At 41.0% G+C, this 18,389-nt stretch overlaps 1 protein-coding gene across 1 annotated transcript in view; it reads left to right on the forward strand.

Moving 5' to 3' along the window:
• Positions 1–18,389, forward strand: part of F13a1 (coagulation factor XIII A1 chain) — a 176,694-nt gene that overhangs the window by 114,473 nt on the left and 43,832 nt on the right. Inside the window, 2 exon segments of the mRNA NM_021698.2 lie at positions 14,689–14,792; positions 16,386–16,474. Of these exon segments, the coding sequence (NP_067730.2) occupies positions 14,689–14,792; positions 16,386–16,474 (193 nt within the window).

An 18,389-nucleotide genomic window follows, 5' to 3' on the forward strand; every position in this document is an offset into this window, starting at 1 on the left:
AAATCCTACGCATTAAAATCTAAGGTCCAGCCAAGAGACGCGGGGTGGTGGGAGAGTCCTCTGTTTTTCCTTTTGGTCTGATTTAGCTCACACAATATAAACTTTTCCAGTTCCTATCATTTAAATTTTGTCACTCAAATAAAGTATATTATAAAGTAATGTTTAAGATATGGTACAGCAAAACATAAATCAGTATTGGAATTGCTTACTGTCATGGTCATATGTTGTGTGCAGTTGCTTCTGCTATGCTTTGGTAAGATGGACAACACAGTAGTTTGCTTTATACCTGCATCACACAGACAAGTGAGAAAGACAGTGTTGTAATATATGACATCACTGCAAAAAAGTAACTTTTAGTTCAATATTAATAATATGTGATACCCATCATACATGTAGTCTCCCATTAATCAATGTTGTTATAGGACATGTGACTATACACATACCTAAGGCTTTATGTCTCCGTGCCTCAATGCATACCGTTAAGCATTACAATGTACTTTTAGAAATTACATGTTCAGAAAGCTGTCTACAGATTCCATTTTAATATAATAAATGGATATAGGAAAGGGAACTCTTGTCTGGGGGAGAGTATTGTTCTTTAAAGCTTCTAGACTATTACATTAGACTCCCTTCCTCTTTCTACCATCCTACTGGGATATCTTCAACAAATCTTTGTAACCTGTGTACTGCTCATCTTGCCAGACAGTAGGCAAAGATAATTACATACACTTCTTGTGAAATTTGGCAGGACAGGAAAGAAGTAGGGTATCATCTGTAAAAAATAAGAAAATAAAAACAAGTGGTAAGATATTTTGATTAAGGATATTGTAGATTCTGATTTAACCTACGTTCTATCTAAGAGAAACTCACCACCTACACCATTCGTACTTACCAGAAAAAAAGTTGGAAGCTAATCAACTATGTATCATCAAGGCTAATTTCATTATAAAGTTAATAAGATAGCTCTAAAATGTATTTTAAAATAACAGCTATAGATATCATGTACTAAAATCCAGCCAGATAAGGGTGTTGATCCTTTATCAAAGAAGCTTCTTTTTGCAACAGAGACCATTACAGAAAGTCACAGATGCAGAGAACATGTGAGCTTGGACACCCCTCCATAGCTGTTCCAATTTACATTACTCCTGTACCTAAGGCTCAGGGAACAATGCATCAGAAAGAGCAGAAAGATTGTAATCATCAGAGGACCAGAAAATCTGCTGTGAAATTATGTCTTTTAGGAATGTCAGGGAATCTTCAGCCGTGATATCTCAGCAAAATGGCTGCCTAAGCACAAGACCTGAAATATACCATCAGCAGACATGCTAACACGGAAGAGGGAAATCTGACAGGGCCCCATCTGTACCCAGAAAACTACAGGCAACTAAGGAGGGCTGAGAACACCAGAAATGGCTATGCAGCACCACATGTTCATCTCTAAAGTCAAACATATAAGTAATATTAAATGAATTGAACAGGCTGCAGTCAGATATTTAGGCATATATATTTATATATTTGCATATACAAAAATAATTAAAGAAAAGGAGACCATGATTTCAGGAGGGACAAATGAGGGGGTTACAGAGAATGGTCTGAGGAGATGAAAGGCTGAGAGAAACAATGTAATTATATTTTAGTTTTTAAAAATTGAACAGAAAAAATCTTTAAAAGGTAAAAATAAGAGCTATCAACCGTAGAATAATTATTCATAAACATCCTTATAATGCAAAATAAGAACTTTGGAACCTACTGAGACTGTTGGCTGGTTTTTGATCCTCTCTAATAATTATGGAAAAACTTGGACCGAATTTATTATAGAAAGTTTTTATACATTACATACAAATTCATATCTTCAAAAATCCAATCTCTTCTTCATTTTCAGCCAGGAACGCAATTTCGAACTTGCTATGCCAGAAAGCGTGATGAACTAAACAGGGTCTCATTTTCAATATGAATCTCGCACAGGGGTGGGAGGGGCTTCTGTTCACTCTGACAAATGCAAATTATACAAACAGGTACCACTTTCTTGAGCATCCCGGGCTTAGTTTTCATTGGATTGCTTTTCTATGGTCTGCTTAGGAGCTTCTATCAGTGCTTGATTTTTGCTATATTGAGTTTCATCCTCAGTCTCTTCTACTCACTGATAGTATGTTTAAAACACAGAAATGATGAAAGAAGAAAAATGAGATATCATTCCCCAATTTTATAAAAATATCTTTTATGGAAACAGCTGTGATTATTTTGTAATAAATATTCACGATACCTGTACCTCAGAGGTCACAAGTGGAATAGATTTACTCTCAGAAGTAATGAACAGCATGCTTCCACATGACTTGCTAAAGAGACTCAGATTAAGTACTACTTTTTTTCCCTTTCATAAAGCAGTTGAGTTCTGCAGTGATGTTTAGTTGGTATATCCTTTAAGAGTCATACTAGCCTTTAAAGTTGGTGTTCTTATCTGGTGCCCATCTGGATCAGAACAGTTGCTAATGACTTTGATAAATACAAGTTTTGTCTTGGGCATCACAACTATGCTGGCTGGTTTTGTGTGTCAACTTGATACAAGCTGAAGTTATCACAAAGAAAGGAGTCTCCCTTGAGGAAATGCCTTGATGAACTCAGCTGTAAGGCATTTTCTCAACTAGTGATCAAGAGCAGAAGGACCCAGCCCATTGTGGGTGGTGTTGTCCCTGGGCTGGTGGTCTTAGGTTCTATAAGAGAGCAAGCTGAGTGAGCCAGGGGAAGCAATCCAGCAAGTAACATCCCTCCCTGGCCTCTGCATCAGCTCCTGCTTCCTGACCTGCTTGAGCTCCAGTCCTGACTTCCTTTGGTGATGAACAGCAATGTGGAAGTGTGAGCTGAATAAACCCTTTCCTCCCCAACGTGCTTCTTGGTCATGTTTGTGCAGGAAAAGAAACCCTGACTAAGACAACACACATCCTCAAGTTCACTCCCATCCCATATGCACCTTGTGTCTTATGTGACTCAAGAGAGTATAATTGACTTTTCAGTGAATAGTAGAATTCCTTGCAGTATAAACTAAAAGATGTTGCTTCTTCTGGAGGGATGGATAATTGGTTCTTTCCTGGCATCCTCCACTAACCACCCACCTCCCAGAATCTTCATGCAGATTATCAAGGGTTGTTCAGGTGGCTCCTCACTGATAAGGACTAAGGCAACTGTGCTGAGAAAGAGGGGTGAGCTGGCTGGTTTCCACCTGCCCAGACCTCTGGCCTTGGCCTTCGATTGCCATGACCTCAGGAAGGATTCAAGTGCTCCTTCACAAACCTAGCAAAGAATGGGTACATTCTGAAGGAAGTCCATGCTCCAAGGCCCTAGCTCCCAGCACCCAGCTTCATAAATGATTCTACCAGCCTTCCTCTGAACAGTTTGATTCTGCCATCTCGCCTCTTTGTATTTCCTAGCTGTCATGGTTTTTCTCAATCTCCACTTTCATTTCTACCTTGAAGTGTCTTGTTAATAATTCCCAGAGTCCACCAGATTGTTTCCACTTGTTGCCCCTGATTCCCTCCCCTTCCATCCCATTCCCATCTCCTTCCTATGACCACATTCCAGGTATGCTGTCATGTTTGTCACCTGTGTCATGACTGTACTGGAAAATCAGAACACCCAGGAATACAGGGATAATTCCATCTACCACCCAAACACAAATAATCTGCAAAGTAGCCCAGTGCCTGCCTGCCCTCCAGTCCCTACCATCTTTACAAATGAAAGAATTTCAAATATTTGGCTCACACTTGAAATTGCTCCAAGGCCTCTCTCCCAGGGCTTTCTCTGAATCTAATTTATGCTCTCCCAAGAGCCTTTATGAAGCTACACAAACAAAATTTTAAGCCTCTTTCTTCTTTTTTTTTTTTATTAACTTGAGTATTTCTTATATACATTTCAAGTGTTATTCCCTTTCCCGGTATCCGGGCAAACATCCCCCTCCCCCCTCCCCTTCCTTATGGGTGTTCCCCTCCCAACCCTCCCCCCATTGCCGCCCTCCCCCCACCAGTCTAGTTCACTGGGGGTTCAGTCTTAGCAGGACCCAGGGCTTCCCCTTCCACTGGTGCTCTTACTAGGATATGCATTGCTACCTATGAGGTCAGAGTCCAGGGTCAGTCCATGTATAGTCTTTGGGTAGGGGCTTAGTCCCTGGAAGCTCTGGTTGCTTAGCATTGTTGTACATATGGGGTCTCTAGCCCCTTCAAGCTCTTCCAGTTCTTTCTCTGATTCCTTCAACGGGGTTCCTATTCTCAGTTCAGTGGTTTGCTGCTGGCATTCGCCTCTGTATTTGCTGTATTCTGGCTGTGTCTCTTAGGAGCGATCTACATCCGGCTCCTGTCGGTCTGCACTTCTTTGCTTCATCCATCTTGTCTAATTGGGTGGCTATATATGTATGGGCCACATGTGGGGCAGACTCTGAATGGGTGTTCCTTCAGTCTCTGTTTTAATCTTTGCCTCTCTCTTCCCTGCCAAGGGTATTCTTGTTCCCCTTTTAAAGAAGGAGTGAAGCATTCACATTTTGATCATCCGTCTTGAGTTTCATTTGCTCTAGGCATCTAGGGTAATTCAAGCATTTGGGCTAATAGCCACTTATCAATGAGTGCATACCATGTATGTCTTTCTGTGATTGGGTTAGCTCACTCAGGATGATGTTTTCCAGTTCCAACCATTTGCCTACGAATTTCATAAAGTCGTTGTTTTTGATAGCTGAGTAATATTCCATTGTGTAGATGTACCACATTTTCTGTATCCATTCCTCTGTTGAAGGGCATCTGGGTTCTTTCCAGCTTCTGGCTATTATAAATAAGGCTGCTATGAACATAGTGGAGCACGTGTCTTTTTTATATGTTGGGGCATCTTTTGGGTATATGCCCAAGAGAGGTATAGCTGGATCCTCAGGCAGTTCAATGTCCAATTTTCTGAGGATTCTCCAGACTGATTTCCAGAATGGTTGTACCAGTTTGAAATCCCACCAACAATGGAGGAGTGTTCCTCTTCCTCCACATCCTCGCCAGCATCTGTTGTCCCCTGAGTTTTTGATCTTAGCCATTCTCACTGGTGTGAGGTGAAATCTCAGGGTTGTTTTGATTTGCATTTCCCTTATGACTAAAGATGTTGAACATTTCTTTAGGTGTTTCTCAGCCATTCGGCATTCCTCAGCTGTGAATTGTTTGTTTAGCTCTGAACCCCATTTTTTAATAGGGTTATTTGTTTCCCTGCGGTCTAACTTCTTGAGTTCTTTGTATATTTTGGATATAAGGCCTCTATCTGTTGTAGGATTGGTAAAGATCTTTTCCCAATCTGTTGGTTCCGTTTTGTCCTAACCACCGTGTCCTTTGCCTTACAGAAGCTTTGTAGTTTTATGAGATCCCATTTGTCGATTCTTGATCTTAGAGCGGTTAGAGCGTAAGCCATTGGTGTTTTGTTTAGGAAGTTTTTTCCAGTGCCCATGTGTTCCAGATGCTTCCCTAGTTTTTCTTCTATTAGTTTGAGTGTGTCTGGTTTGATGTGGAGGTCCTTGATCCACTTGGACTTAAGCTTTGTACAGGGTGATGGAAAGATCTCCCATGCTCATGGATTGGCAGGATTAATATAGTAAAAATGGCCATTTTACCAAAAGCAATCTACAGATTCAATGCAATCCCCATCAAAATACCAATCCAATTCTTCAAAGAGTTAGACAGAACAATTTGCAAATTCATCTGGAATAACAAAAAACCCAGGATAGCTAAAGCTATCCTCAACAATAAAAGGACTTCAGGGGGAATCACTATCCCTGAACTCAAGCAGTATTACAGAGCAATAGTGATAAAAACTGCATGGTATTGGTACAGAGACAGACAGATAGACCAATGGAATAGAATTGAAGACCCAGAAATGAACCCACACACCTATGGTCACTTGATTTTTGACAAAGGAGCCAAAACCATCAAATGGAAAAAAGATAGCATTTTCAGCAAATGGTGCTGGTTCAACTGGAGGTCAACATGTAGAAGAATGCAGATCGATCCATGCTAAGCCTCTTTCTTCTAAGAACCCTTTCTGTGAAACTTTTCTGGAAGATTATAAATGAGCTAACCCTATGGGGTGTTTAAATGGTTACCCAAAGCTATAGGATATTTAAGTGGTGAGCCAAGGTAAAGGTTTGCTTTCTTAAAATAACTGCTTTGCTTTTTAAAATCTTAATCACATGAATCCAGGAAATTTAGCTATATTCTCTGTCCAGCTGTCCTCCATTCCATAGGCTCCTGCACCTCACCATCTGATGACAGGCCTAGGGCAGACTTTGACCACAGTTTAACTTCTGATTTAAAAAAAAAAAGCTTAGTCATCTTGGGCTGGTGAGATGGCATAATAGGTAAAGACACCACCAAGCCTGACAGTCTGAGTTTGTTCCCCAGAATCTGGATGGTGTAAAGAGAGAAATGGCTTCTGCAATTTGTCCTCAGATCTCTAATGGTCTTGAGCAGATAAACACACACACACATACACACACACACACACACACACACACACACACACACAATGAAATATTAAAGTATTCACATCAATTTTGGGAAAGAAAGGTGTAAATGTTTATTATTATTTTTCAAATATTACAAAAACATAGAAGAGCAAGGGTCACCGCCTTTCTAACTACTCAGAATATTTGTAATGTTTTTGAGCATCCTTTCATGTCTCTGTAGATCGCGTGTATTTTTATTACTTCATAGTGAAGTTCCAGACTCTTCAGCTTAACCCAACACATTTTTCCTGTCAAGCAATTTCCCTGAGCTGGAAATTTGGCACAGGTTGGCTGGAGCATTTGCTTGGCATCTCAGATGGGCGCTCAGACTGTCTGCTGGGGCCTCTATCCAGTCTGATGCCCAGAGTCAATGAGCGTGCACCGTCTGTGGTACTCTGGAGCGTAGCTTCTACACATGCATATGTCACAGACATAACTCCTGCCTTCTTTGGGTTTAAAATCATTTGGTCACTTACTGGAGTTCTCAGTTTTCCCCTTCTTGTAAATCATGCAAGGAGGAACATTCTTAGGCCCTGAATTTTTCACTTTATGTTGTTGATTTCTGTGTATAAGTTCAAAACCAATAGGTTTATGGGGTCAAATGATAAACTAAACGAATGCTCGTGGATACTTCTGGAACACACATGAGGGGTTACTTGAGGAAAGACAGATAGCTAGAAAGTAGGTACATCACCAAAGAGCCCATTCCAGTGTGGGTAGTCATGAAAGTTGGGTCTCTGGAGTTCTTTGCCCAACTTCAGGCCGCTCTGGCAAACAAGCTTTCCTCTCCCCAATAACTGATTATTGCTTTCATAATCCTCCCAAGAGATCGTTCAAATCTCTTAAATTTCATGAACTTCCCAACTCTTATATGTTTTATTAACTTCCTAACTTGTTCTAGTTCAGATTTTCATTGCATGATAAAAACCAAAACCAAAACCAAAACCAAACCAAACCAAAACAAAACAAAACAAAACAAAACAAAACAAAACAAAACAAAACAAAACAAAACCTTGACCAAAGCAACTTGGAGAGGAGAGGGTTTATAAATGTTTATGTATCACCATCCATTGAAGAAAGCCAGGAAGGACCTCAAACATGTCAGGAACCTAGAGACAGAAACTGATGCGGAGGCCATGAAGGGGTGCTGTTTATCGGCTTACTCAGCCTGCTTTTATATAGAAGCCAAGACACCAGCCCAGGGATAGTACTACCCACAGTGGTCCCTCACCTATCAGTCACTAATTAATTAATTAAGAAAATGCCTCCACAGGCTTGCTTATAGCCCAATCTTATGGTGGCATCTTCTCAATTGAGAATCTCTCCTCTCGAATGATGCTAGCCTTTGTCAATTTGACATCCTATCCAATACACTGATAAGCTTCTCTTCTCGATCCAGGAAGTAGCTTCAACAAAGCCCTTTCCCAAAATGTGGCAAATACTTCTCTAGTCTTGACTCCTAATCTTGCTGAGTTAGCCTGTGATATATGATATGATATGATATGGTATGATATGATATGATACATATGTGATATAAGTATGGATGTTATACATACGGATATATTATAATATGCAATGTTGATGCATATGTGATATAATACATATACAATACATATGGAATAAAGGAAGTGACTTACAGAAGAGCTCGTCACTTCCGTCATTGTGGTCCCCCAAGAAATTTCATTTTCATTAGACAACTCTCATGAAAGTTATTTCAATTACTGTTTATTCCTTCTTCAGAAAGAGGCAATATAAAAGCTACACAACTTTGGAGGCTTGTAAGTCTTTCAACATTAGAGACTCTGAAACTGCAGCAAGAACTCAGGTTCCAAATGTGATATCTACAAAAAACATGGAACCATGGATCTTTATTGTTATTACTATTACTGCTATTGCTACCATAAGGTTCGCTGTAAGAAATGTCGGGCTTTGGGATGACATTCCTGTGTGGGCATATAAAGCACTTGATCACATCCCCTCTTCCGTTACATCTTCTCCTCTCTCCCTCTCTCTCCCCTTTTTAATATTCTTATCTCCCTACATTCCCAGTAAAAGAAAGAATCTCTCTGAATCTGTGTTATTTCATTCAATGTGATAATATCCAGTTCTATGCATTTCCTGCAAAGAACATGATTTTTTTCTTTCTTTGTAGCTAAATAAAACTACACTAGAGGGCAAGGGTGTAGCTCAGCACTAGAGTGTTTTGCCTAGCATTATTCATCGCCCCTGCTTTGATCCCCAGCACCACAAACAGCAAGTAAATAAGATGAGAAACTCCAGTGTATAGACACCTTGCAGATACCCTCACAATTCTGCCAACCAATATAGTGGCTCTCTAGCTGAGGTGTCACTTGCCATGATTTTAGTTACCCCTGATCAACCACAGTCTAATAATTAAATGAAAAACTCCAGAAATAAGCAATTTAGATTTCAAAAACTATTTTTCTGTTTACATTGTAAACTGTGTGTTTTATATATGTGCATATAAACTATATTTGTACATTTATATGGTAGTATATATGTGTGTCTGCATATGGCTTTGTACCCATAAGTGCAATACTCTCAGAGTCCCTTGGATTCCCTGGAGCTCGACTTAGAGACCTCTGTCCTATTGCGAGCCATCCAATGTGGGTCTTCTGCAAAAGCAGCAAGTCCACTTAACTTGCTGACACATCTCTCCAGTCCCTAAAATTCATGTTTTAAATTTCAGGTCATTCAGAGCAGCATGGTGAAATCCCATACCAACCTGCTCCATCGCAGCCAGGATATGAGTGACATTATTGCAAACTGTGTTGGCGGTGTGCTTTTATATTTGTCCTATTGAAATATTTCGTCTTTGGTATGGCTATGTGGTGGGTTGAACAGAAATGAGCCCCATACACTCATGTGTTTGAATGCCTAGCCCATAAGGAATATAACTATTAGGAGGTATTGCCTTTTGGAGTAGAAGTATAGCCTTGTTGGAAGAAGTGTGTCATGGTGGGGACAGCTGTATGGTCTCATATATTCAAGTTATGTCCACTGTGGCAGTCTTCTGCTGCCTGTGGGTCAAGAAGCAGAACTCTCATCTCCTTCTCCAGCACCATGTCTGCCTGCATGCTGCCATGCTACTCATCATGACAATAATGGACTGAGCCTCTGAAACTGTAATCCAGCCCCACTTAAATGTTTTCTTTATAAGAGTTGCTATGGTCATGGTATCTCTTCACAGCAATAGAACCCTAACTAAGACAAGCTACATAGGAAATACTACAGTATACGCTAGACTTGGCATTGTTTGCAGTTTTAGACATCACTTGCAACACATGCCACATGAATGAAAGTGTCGTCTGTACCCAGACCTCCTCACAGCATATCTGTCTCCAGGAGAGAGCATGAGAAAGTACAAAACAGAGCCACAGAAGTAGATGCATGTTTACAGTTGCGTTTTTCACAATAACCAGAACAAGGAGCCAGCCTTGAAGCCCATCAATAGATGAATGGATGAAACAATGTGGTCCATACACAAAATGGAATTGTTTTCAGCCATAAAGAGAAATGCAGTCATAACATTTACAGGGAAAAAAATAGGTAACAGCGTAAATTATCATATTAAGCACAGTAACCCAGAGTCAGAAAGGTAAATACCTCTTTTTTTCATGTTCAGATCCTAGGTTTAAGAAATAGCCCTATAATTTAGTTTGTATGTATTTGGAGAATGTGGGTCATGAGACAGGAAAGGAGGCAGTGCAAGGGGAAATAAAGACTGAAGGAGGGCTGGGGAAGGGCTTGGAGAGGGGAAGGAGGAGGTGATAGCAGCACACATACCACAAAAAAGCAGAGAGGAGCTCTTAGGGAAGGAAGGAAGCAGGCTAATGTTTGAAAAGCAGAGTTGCACTTTCTACAAATCCCCCAAGAATTTCCACCCATGTCAGGCAGCTCAGAACCACCTGTAATCCCACCTCCAGGGGTCCAACACCAAATTCTGAGCATTTCACGTGCTACACTCCCATGGACAAACCCATACATACACATGAAATTTCACATAGATATACGTGTAAATTTTTACAGGGCTGGAGAGCTCTCTCAGCAGTAAGAACGCTGGCTGCTCTTCCAATAGACCTGAGTTTGATTCCATTCCCAGCACCCACATATCAATAGTTGGCAAAAAAATGTCTTGTTACTCCAGCTACAGGAGTTAAGAAGCTCACCTCTGACCTCCACAGGCACTAGGAACACACGCACTCAAGCACGCACATACGCACACACACGTGATGCACAGATAATAAACGCAGACAAAAAACCACAACATATGAAAATAAAATAAATTTAAAAAAAATGAAAAATATATTTGAAATCACATTTAATCCCACAAATGTGTGTTCAATGTGTAGTTTCCTTATATTATTATTTGACGATTTAAATTTTTTTAAAAAAATAGAAAAGAAATGTTAGTGGAAGTTTATCAGGCCAAAAAAGAAATGATATCATTTGGAAACTTCCACCCTCAGGAGTGTGTGTGAATTACAATAAACAAAACTAAACTTCAAAAAGTACAAGCCAGAAACAAGTTTTCCCCCTTTCTGTTAAGTACCTCTATAAGCCATTTAAATATTTAAAACAAAAACTGTAAATGCCTGTAAATATAGCCCCTCTCATGGGGGAGCTTAGGATAGAGCAGACCAGTCCGTATGCTAAAAGGAGAGTTCTCAGGGCTTCCCTATCCATCCCGAGCAAAGAAAGCTAACTACATTGTGAACAGTCCCCATAGCTGTGTAGGTAGGTGACTGCCTCTCCCACTGCTCGTGGGCAGCTGGCTGCTAAGCCACTGACCTTGCCACCCATGGTCAAACAGTACAGCTATCAATCTCTCTACTGCCTGTGAGCTCCTTACACTGTGAGGAAACTTTTCAAACATAGATAGCATCTTAGCGGTAAGTGAAACTGCAAGCTGGACCTCATGGGTAAGCAATTAGGTAATATACTAAGAGGTAACATTTCCAACCTCCTGGCCATTTGAAAAGAAATATCTTTAGAGAAATGTCTTTGCCCGAGATCTGAAATACAGAGTATTTATCTTGTCCCAGGTTAACCTTGTCAAGGAGATCTGCATTTAATAAGAATAATCTGGATCCTATTCATCTTGGGAGGGGGTTGTGAAATGGGGAGAACCTTGATGAAAGCAGGCTACTGCCCATTCTGCCCTGGAAATGTCTGTTTGCTGTCTTCTCTGGTGCCTCTGCCTCTCTTCTGGAGCTAGACAGGCAAGATGCCACACAAAGTGACCATCCTGAGGCAGAGGTCGTTCTCTGGTAGAACCTCATCTCTTGCTCCTGCTCAGAGACCACACATCATGGGCCTCACCACATCCTTACTTCTCTGGAGACCTGGCATAACTTCCTATGTCTGTCCCACCGACTCTCCCTGGCCTCTACCACTTGACCCTTCTTAACTGAGCCCTTATTCCCACTTCCTTCCCATTGGCCCTTCTCATACCAAAAGAGCCAATGGGTAGGAAGTAGATGGATGTCAGCTATGCCTAATATTAACTATTCAAAGCCATCTTCCTTGTATTGTGTTATGCAATAGTTCCTGACTCAGGAACTATTTTCTTCTACTCTTCACTACTTAGATCCCTCTTCTAGAATACTCTACTGCACTTTGTCCCCTCTTCACCAATGGAATTTTGCCCCACTCTATGGTTCTCTCTCTCTCTCTCTCTCTCTCCTCTCTCTCTCTCTCTCTCTCTCTCTCTCTCTCTCTCTCTCTCTTTCTCTCCTTCTAGTCATTTCTAATTGGGTTGATCAATCAAGAGACTCTAGCATAATCACAATGCCACAATCTCCACCATTGCCAATATAAACTTCGCTCTTTGCTTTCTCACTCTGTTGAAACACACATCTTTCTTGGAGCTTGGGATGTAGCTCAGCTGGTAGAGTACTTACCTTGCACGCATGAAACCCTGAGTTTGATTCTCAGGTGTGAAGATCCTGGTTTGTAGTCCCAGTTCTCCAGAGGTATAGAGATGGATCAGAAGTTCACGGTAACCCTTGACTCTACAGGGCAGTAGCTCTCAACCATCCTTCTGCTGAGACCTTTTAATACAGTTCCTCATGTTTTGGTAACTCCCCAACTATAAAATTAATTTTGTTGACTCTTCATAATGATAATTTTGCTACTTTTATGAATAGTAATATAAACATCTGTGTTTTCTGGTGGTCTTAGGTGACCCCTGTGAAAGGTTCCTGACCCACAAGTTGAGAACCATTGGTACAGAGAGTTCACACAGGAACTTTGACTGTACCTTCAGATGGGATTTTCATCCCCACCCCACGGTGATGACTGTCTTTGTGGTAGATCTTTGTTAGAACATTGTAGATTATTGCAGAGTTTCAGTGTGCATGTGTGTGTGTGTTGGTGGGAGGAAAGATTGTGCCAAATCTGAAGAACGAAGGCATGACCTCTCTTCCACAAGACCAGTTGGTAAATTTTATTCTATTACTTGAATTATTTCAGTTGCTTCTATTAAAAGCAAAGCACCTAATTTAATTCAAAATGTCTTACAATTTTGTCCTTACCCATGTGACAGTGTTCAGTATTAAGAGCATCAATTGTAGAGCTCTACCATTGACCTATGTGATCTAAGGTTAGCTTCTTAAATGCTCTATGCTTCCCCCCCCCCCTTGTATGCTGGGCTGATATGACAGAATTCACAGGTTTGGTGACAATCAAGCGTATTAAGATACATACAAATTTTTACAATGTAGGCAAGTTAGGTGTTTTTTATAGTTGCACTCCCAACTCTGATTCGGTTTTAGTACCCTAGACATAACTGTGGCCATTTCTTTTTTGCCTTCACAGATTGGTTTTTCTTTACTCTTTGTCAATCTACTAACCTCCTCTTCATTATTCAGGTCTCAGAAAAACTGCCACCACCTCTACACAGACTTCCTCAATGCCCCGAGACCAGCCATCTGTCACTCAGTGATCCCATGGCATCCCCAGGAAATTTCTATTTTAGCACTTGTCACTTTCATTAATTATATTTTAAAACCTGGGTTCCATTGTTTGAACACTTACATATGTCAAGCCCTGTTCTAAATGCATCCCCATATTCTCTTAATTAAACCTTGCCACAAATATACAGCATGTTTTAATAATTGGCAAGTGATGTGTATGTTGGTATTCCTTATACCTTGCGAGGTTCCTCGTGAGAGAATCTACAATTCATCCCCTGATCATCTTTGACTTGTCAGCACTCAGCAAGGTGCCCTGTGCATTGTGGATGTGTGATTGTGTTAGAATCCCTTGAATGGCCCAATTAGAAATGGCTAGAATTGAGAGAGATGGGGCCATGCACAAACTCCTGATACTGAGGGACTTTTCAGGAGAATGGATGATGGCTGGGCCTGAAACCATCAGCGTTAGAAACAGAATGAGCAATAGCTACTATTAAATCCTTATTACTATATGAACATTTCCCATAGTGCTCACGGGTTAATGTGCTGTCGTTTGATTCTCTACTGTCATATAATCTCAGGTCGTTCCAAGGACATAATAATACAATTCATGATGACATTTCATTCTGTGCTCTTGCTTCAAGGGTCATATGCAAGGTTCTGGGGAGTTTCAAAAGGCCTTACCTCGTGGGGTGCCTGCTTTTGTTGAAGGATAAAGACACATTTGGCCCTGGTAACCTTTTCTTCTCATTGAACATCAAATGCAAATTACCACAGAGTTAGAGAAGTATAATCAGGAGATAATGTTATCATTTCTATGACAATGGTCTAAGACCATAAACACAAATAAGTATTACTAAGTGGCTTTAGAATATGTTGTGTGTAAATTGAAACCATGTGAAAAAAGAAAAGAGAAATATTTAACTGAAGCTGACATTTCCTCCCTACCTTTGACCATTGTAAGCTCTCTCTCTCTCCACGGATGGTTAAGATCAAAACTGTTACAGTATCTCTGGATGACCTTGAAGCTGATTTTGGGCAAAGGGGCAGCAATGGCCAGTCATATCAGGGACTCCAAAGAATGCCAACAGGAATGCATGTACCACAGATTCAAATCTGGCGACCCTGGCATTCTCCAAAGCAAGTAATCATAGCATAGACTCAAGGCCTCTCTTTGGTTGTTAGGAACATGGGGTGCTTATGGGAAGTGTAACCTGTTCAGGGTTGTCTCCTTAGGAACTACCACTGCTGGAATGAAGCATGGATGACGAGGCCTGATCTCCCTGTTGGATTTGGAGGCTGGCAAGCTGTGGACAGCACACCCCAAGAAAACAGCGATGGTAAGCCCACCTTTTTTCTATTCACTTGACTGCTCACCGAGGTGTGTGGGTGGGTAGCACCCTTTTTAGGAACTGATACTAGAAATGTGCTTGCTGGGCACGCATACAGGATTAACTGCCTGTCAATCAAATTTTAATTCGTTTCCATAGTCAGCGTTGCCCTGATTGTTTTACAACTTTTCGAAAAAGAATATAACTTATATAATTCATCTACTCTTGCTTTGATAAGCAGTTTTGAAGACAAGGGTGAAAAAAATATCTGGGTAAGCATTTTTTGCTAGGGCTATAAAATAAACTTCAGCCCTCCCTGATCCACAGTGATAAGGTGGTAAAAGGCTAGAGAGAAAATAAAGACATTGAAAATAATTAAATTGTTGTTCTTTTAAAGCCTGATGTCTCCTGATGTTCTGTTTCAAAACCTGAGTGGGTAGACATTTGTCGTCTAACTTTCCAACCTTGATAATCAGCAGCAGCTGTGACCAACCCCAGATTCTTATAGAATCACGCTCTTTTTTACATAATACACATCAATGGACTGTAGACCCCAGGTGCATTCATCTCTGTTGTGTGGTGTTGGTCCAAGGTGGTGATGTCATACATCTTCATAGATACAGAAGCATTCAGTCTACAGCCGTGATTATGCCATGCTGTGATACTGGCATTTATGAAGAGAGTGTCATGCTAGCTGGACTCTAGAGTACGAGGAGATTCAAAGGGAACTAATATCAGCTAATCGCTTAGAAAGTGTTCCTAGATGGCTAGAGTTTAATGGATTTTTAGAAACATAAGCATGGCCGCGCTGAATTGTTAAATGAGGATCATTAGTTAATGGACATGGTTAGTGCCCAAGTTCTATAATCGAACCTGACAAACATCAGAAACAAAACAACAGTCAAAAAAAGCTCAATACAACTATTGGAGGTACCAGATACAGCCCACATCTATACCAGATATAGACTTCTGTTGCTCCATTAAATAGCATAATGAAAAGGGAGGAAAAGATTAATTCTGGCTCAGGGTTATAGTCCATCATGAAGGGAAATCAGGAGAGGTGATCTGGTTAGCCTGCTCAGTCTCCTCTCTTATATAGCCAGAACCATCTGCCTAAGGATACCTGCAATGGACTCAGTATTCTGATATCAATCACTGATCAAGAAAATGTCCCCACAGACTTGCCCGTGGGTCAGCCTAATAGAGACATTTTTCCAGTTAAGGTTTCCCTCCCACAAATAACTCTAGCTTATGCCAAGTTGACAAAAAACTAGCCAGGATAGGTACCAGCTGTACGGGGACTAAATAGCTTAGTGCATGAGGTGGTAATCAGCTAACCAGAATTAGGAATACAATTGCCCCCACAGTCTTTTTCTGGCCTTCACATTCGGCATCGGGTTGGCCTTTTTAGTAGAACCCTTTTGACTATACACATCCGTTATCTGTCTCCTGTAGCCAATGGAGGCATGTAGGCAAAGTCGGTGGTGAAGCTGAGGGGTACTGGTGTTTGTCAGGCTGCCTAAGTACTGTGTGTTGTCCTGCGGATGGACAGGATTGGAAACTACAAATTCACACTGCCTTCCTCTTTGTTATGTGCTACAGGCATGTACCGCTGTGGCCCTGCCTCTGTTCAAGCCGTTAAGCACGGCCATGTCTGCTTCCAGTTTGATGCCCCATTTGTTTTTGCAGAGGTAAGTGGAAAGCCAGAGGCAAATGCCATTTTTCCACCACCGTCTCTTAACACGTCAAAGAGTTAGACACCAGGTTGCTACTTCTCGATTTCCCAGGTACATCCTGTATGCTTCCTGTCAACCAAACATCTTTCCAGCCTCGGGTTTTTTTTTTCAAATGCTAAATGCAATTCCTTCTTAACGCTTTCCTGCCTTAAAGTTTTGAGGTTGTATTTCTACTAAAAGCAAGAGATTTGCAAGCCTGGGTTTAGTTCTGGACACCTAGGAACTGACATGCATAGTTCTGAAGATATTAAATGATGAACTGAATCACTAAAAGTGGTCTATCTGTGAAAGTTTCAGAGTATGTAACTCCCACCTAAGACTGATCCAACAGTACACATAAGTCAACACACACACATACCACCACCACCAGCCACAGCAGCAGCCAAAAAGAGAAGGAAAGGTATAAAGTGCTATTCAAGTAGAGAAATTTTGTCCACTTAATGGATTGATAAAGATATTAAGTAAAGGGTCTAAGATTCCAGAATAGGGCAGGATCTAGAAAACAGGAAATAGCTAATTAAATCTAGGTGAGAGATATCAGGTAGAAGTGAATACTGATAGTCTCTTGGGGGGTTTGAGGGTATTAAAGTCTGAGATGTAGAACTCCCTTGAGGTATATTTACAGCAATCAACACTGGAATGGCACCGCCTCTGTAGCCAGCTCTTGCCGTGCAGTCACTTTGCCTGTCATTTGATGCTCACCACAACTCTTTTAAAATGAGTATTGCCAGTCTCCCCCATTGAATCGAAAAGGAAATCAAGGCAAAGAAAAGCCTAATATCCTTTCCCCAGTAGTGCAGCTAATAAAGAGATATGCTGAATTTTGAAACCAAGTGGGCACTTGAGTTTAGTGTGGCGGTCACTTGGGAAGGAATAGGTATCTCATGTTAGTTCACATCAGGGAAGGTTTTGGGGAGCTCAACAGCCCAGGTCCTTGGGATGTATAATCCTCAGGTGGGAAGATATCAATAAATATATCCACACAGCATTAATGAAATGTGGGAATACCAAGAACACATGTAGCTATTGTAGGAACAATACAGTCGACATAAAATTGCATTCATACATGGAGATGCATTCATTGAGAAAATGGAGACAGAAGCTGAAGGATACCAAACACCCTAATACTCTAAGGCAGGAAGCAGCTTGGCAACCATGATTCTCTGTGCAAATGCAGATGGCTCCTGACCTATGGTATCTCCACTTACAAACTTTAAACTTTCTAATGGTGCGCAGAAATGGTACAAATTCAATAGAAACCACACTTTGGATTTTGAATTAGCATCCCTTCCTAGAATAATCACACATGGTTAGATTCTCACTGGTGACACTGGGCGACAACAAGTCACAGGTCCCAGTCAGTCCTATAACCACAGGGAAAAATAACAGACAGCTACAGTGTGCCCTGCCGCTCACCTAAGCTGTCCTTTTTAGCTAATCAAACCTTCTACATACAGTGAGTTTAATTAAAACGTAATCTTACCAAAACCCAAAGAGCATTGCCTCTTGATATGACCATAGTTCTAAGAGCAGAGTGCTGTAGGCTGTCAAGGAAAGGAGCAATGGTTATTCAGACAAAGGTTATTAGACAGAAGTCAGGAGAGCCTAGTGAGATGGCCCAGTAGGTAAAATCACTTGATGCTATGCCTGATAGCGTGAGATTAATCTCTGGGGCCCACATAGCAAGAGCCAACTGCTGCAAGCTGTCTCTTGACCTCTGCAAGCACAACACAGTGCACACATTAAATAAATAGAAAAAAGGAATTTCAGGCAGAGGGCATGACCTAACCATCCAAGTGCTAAGTGTGGTCAGCTAACAGCAGTCCAGACTCAACAGCATACTAATGATGTATCAGGATGTCAAATAAAG

Source organism: Rattus norvegicus, chromosome 17 (assembly GCF_021556685.1).
Source record: "Rattus norvegicus strain SHRSP/BbbUtx chromosome 17, alternate assembly SHRSP_T2T, whole genome shotgun sequence".
Classification (NCBI taxonomy): Eukaryota; Metazoa; Chordata; class Mammalia; order Rodentia; family Muridae; genus Rattus; species Rattus norvegicus.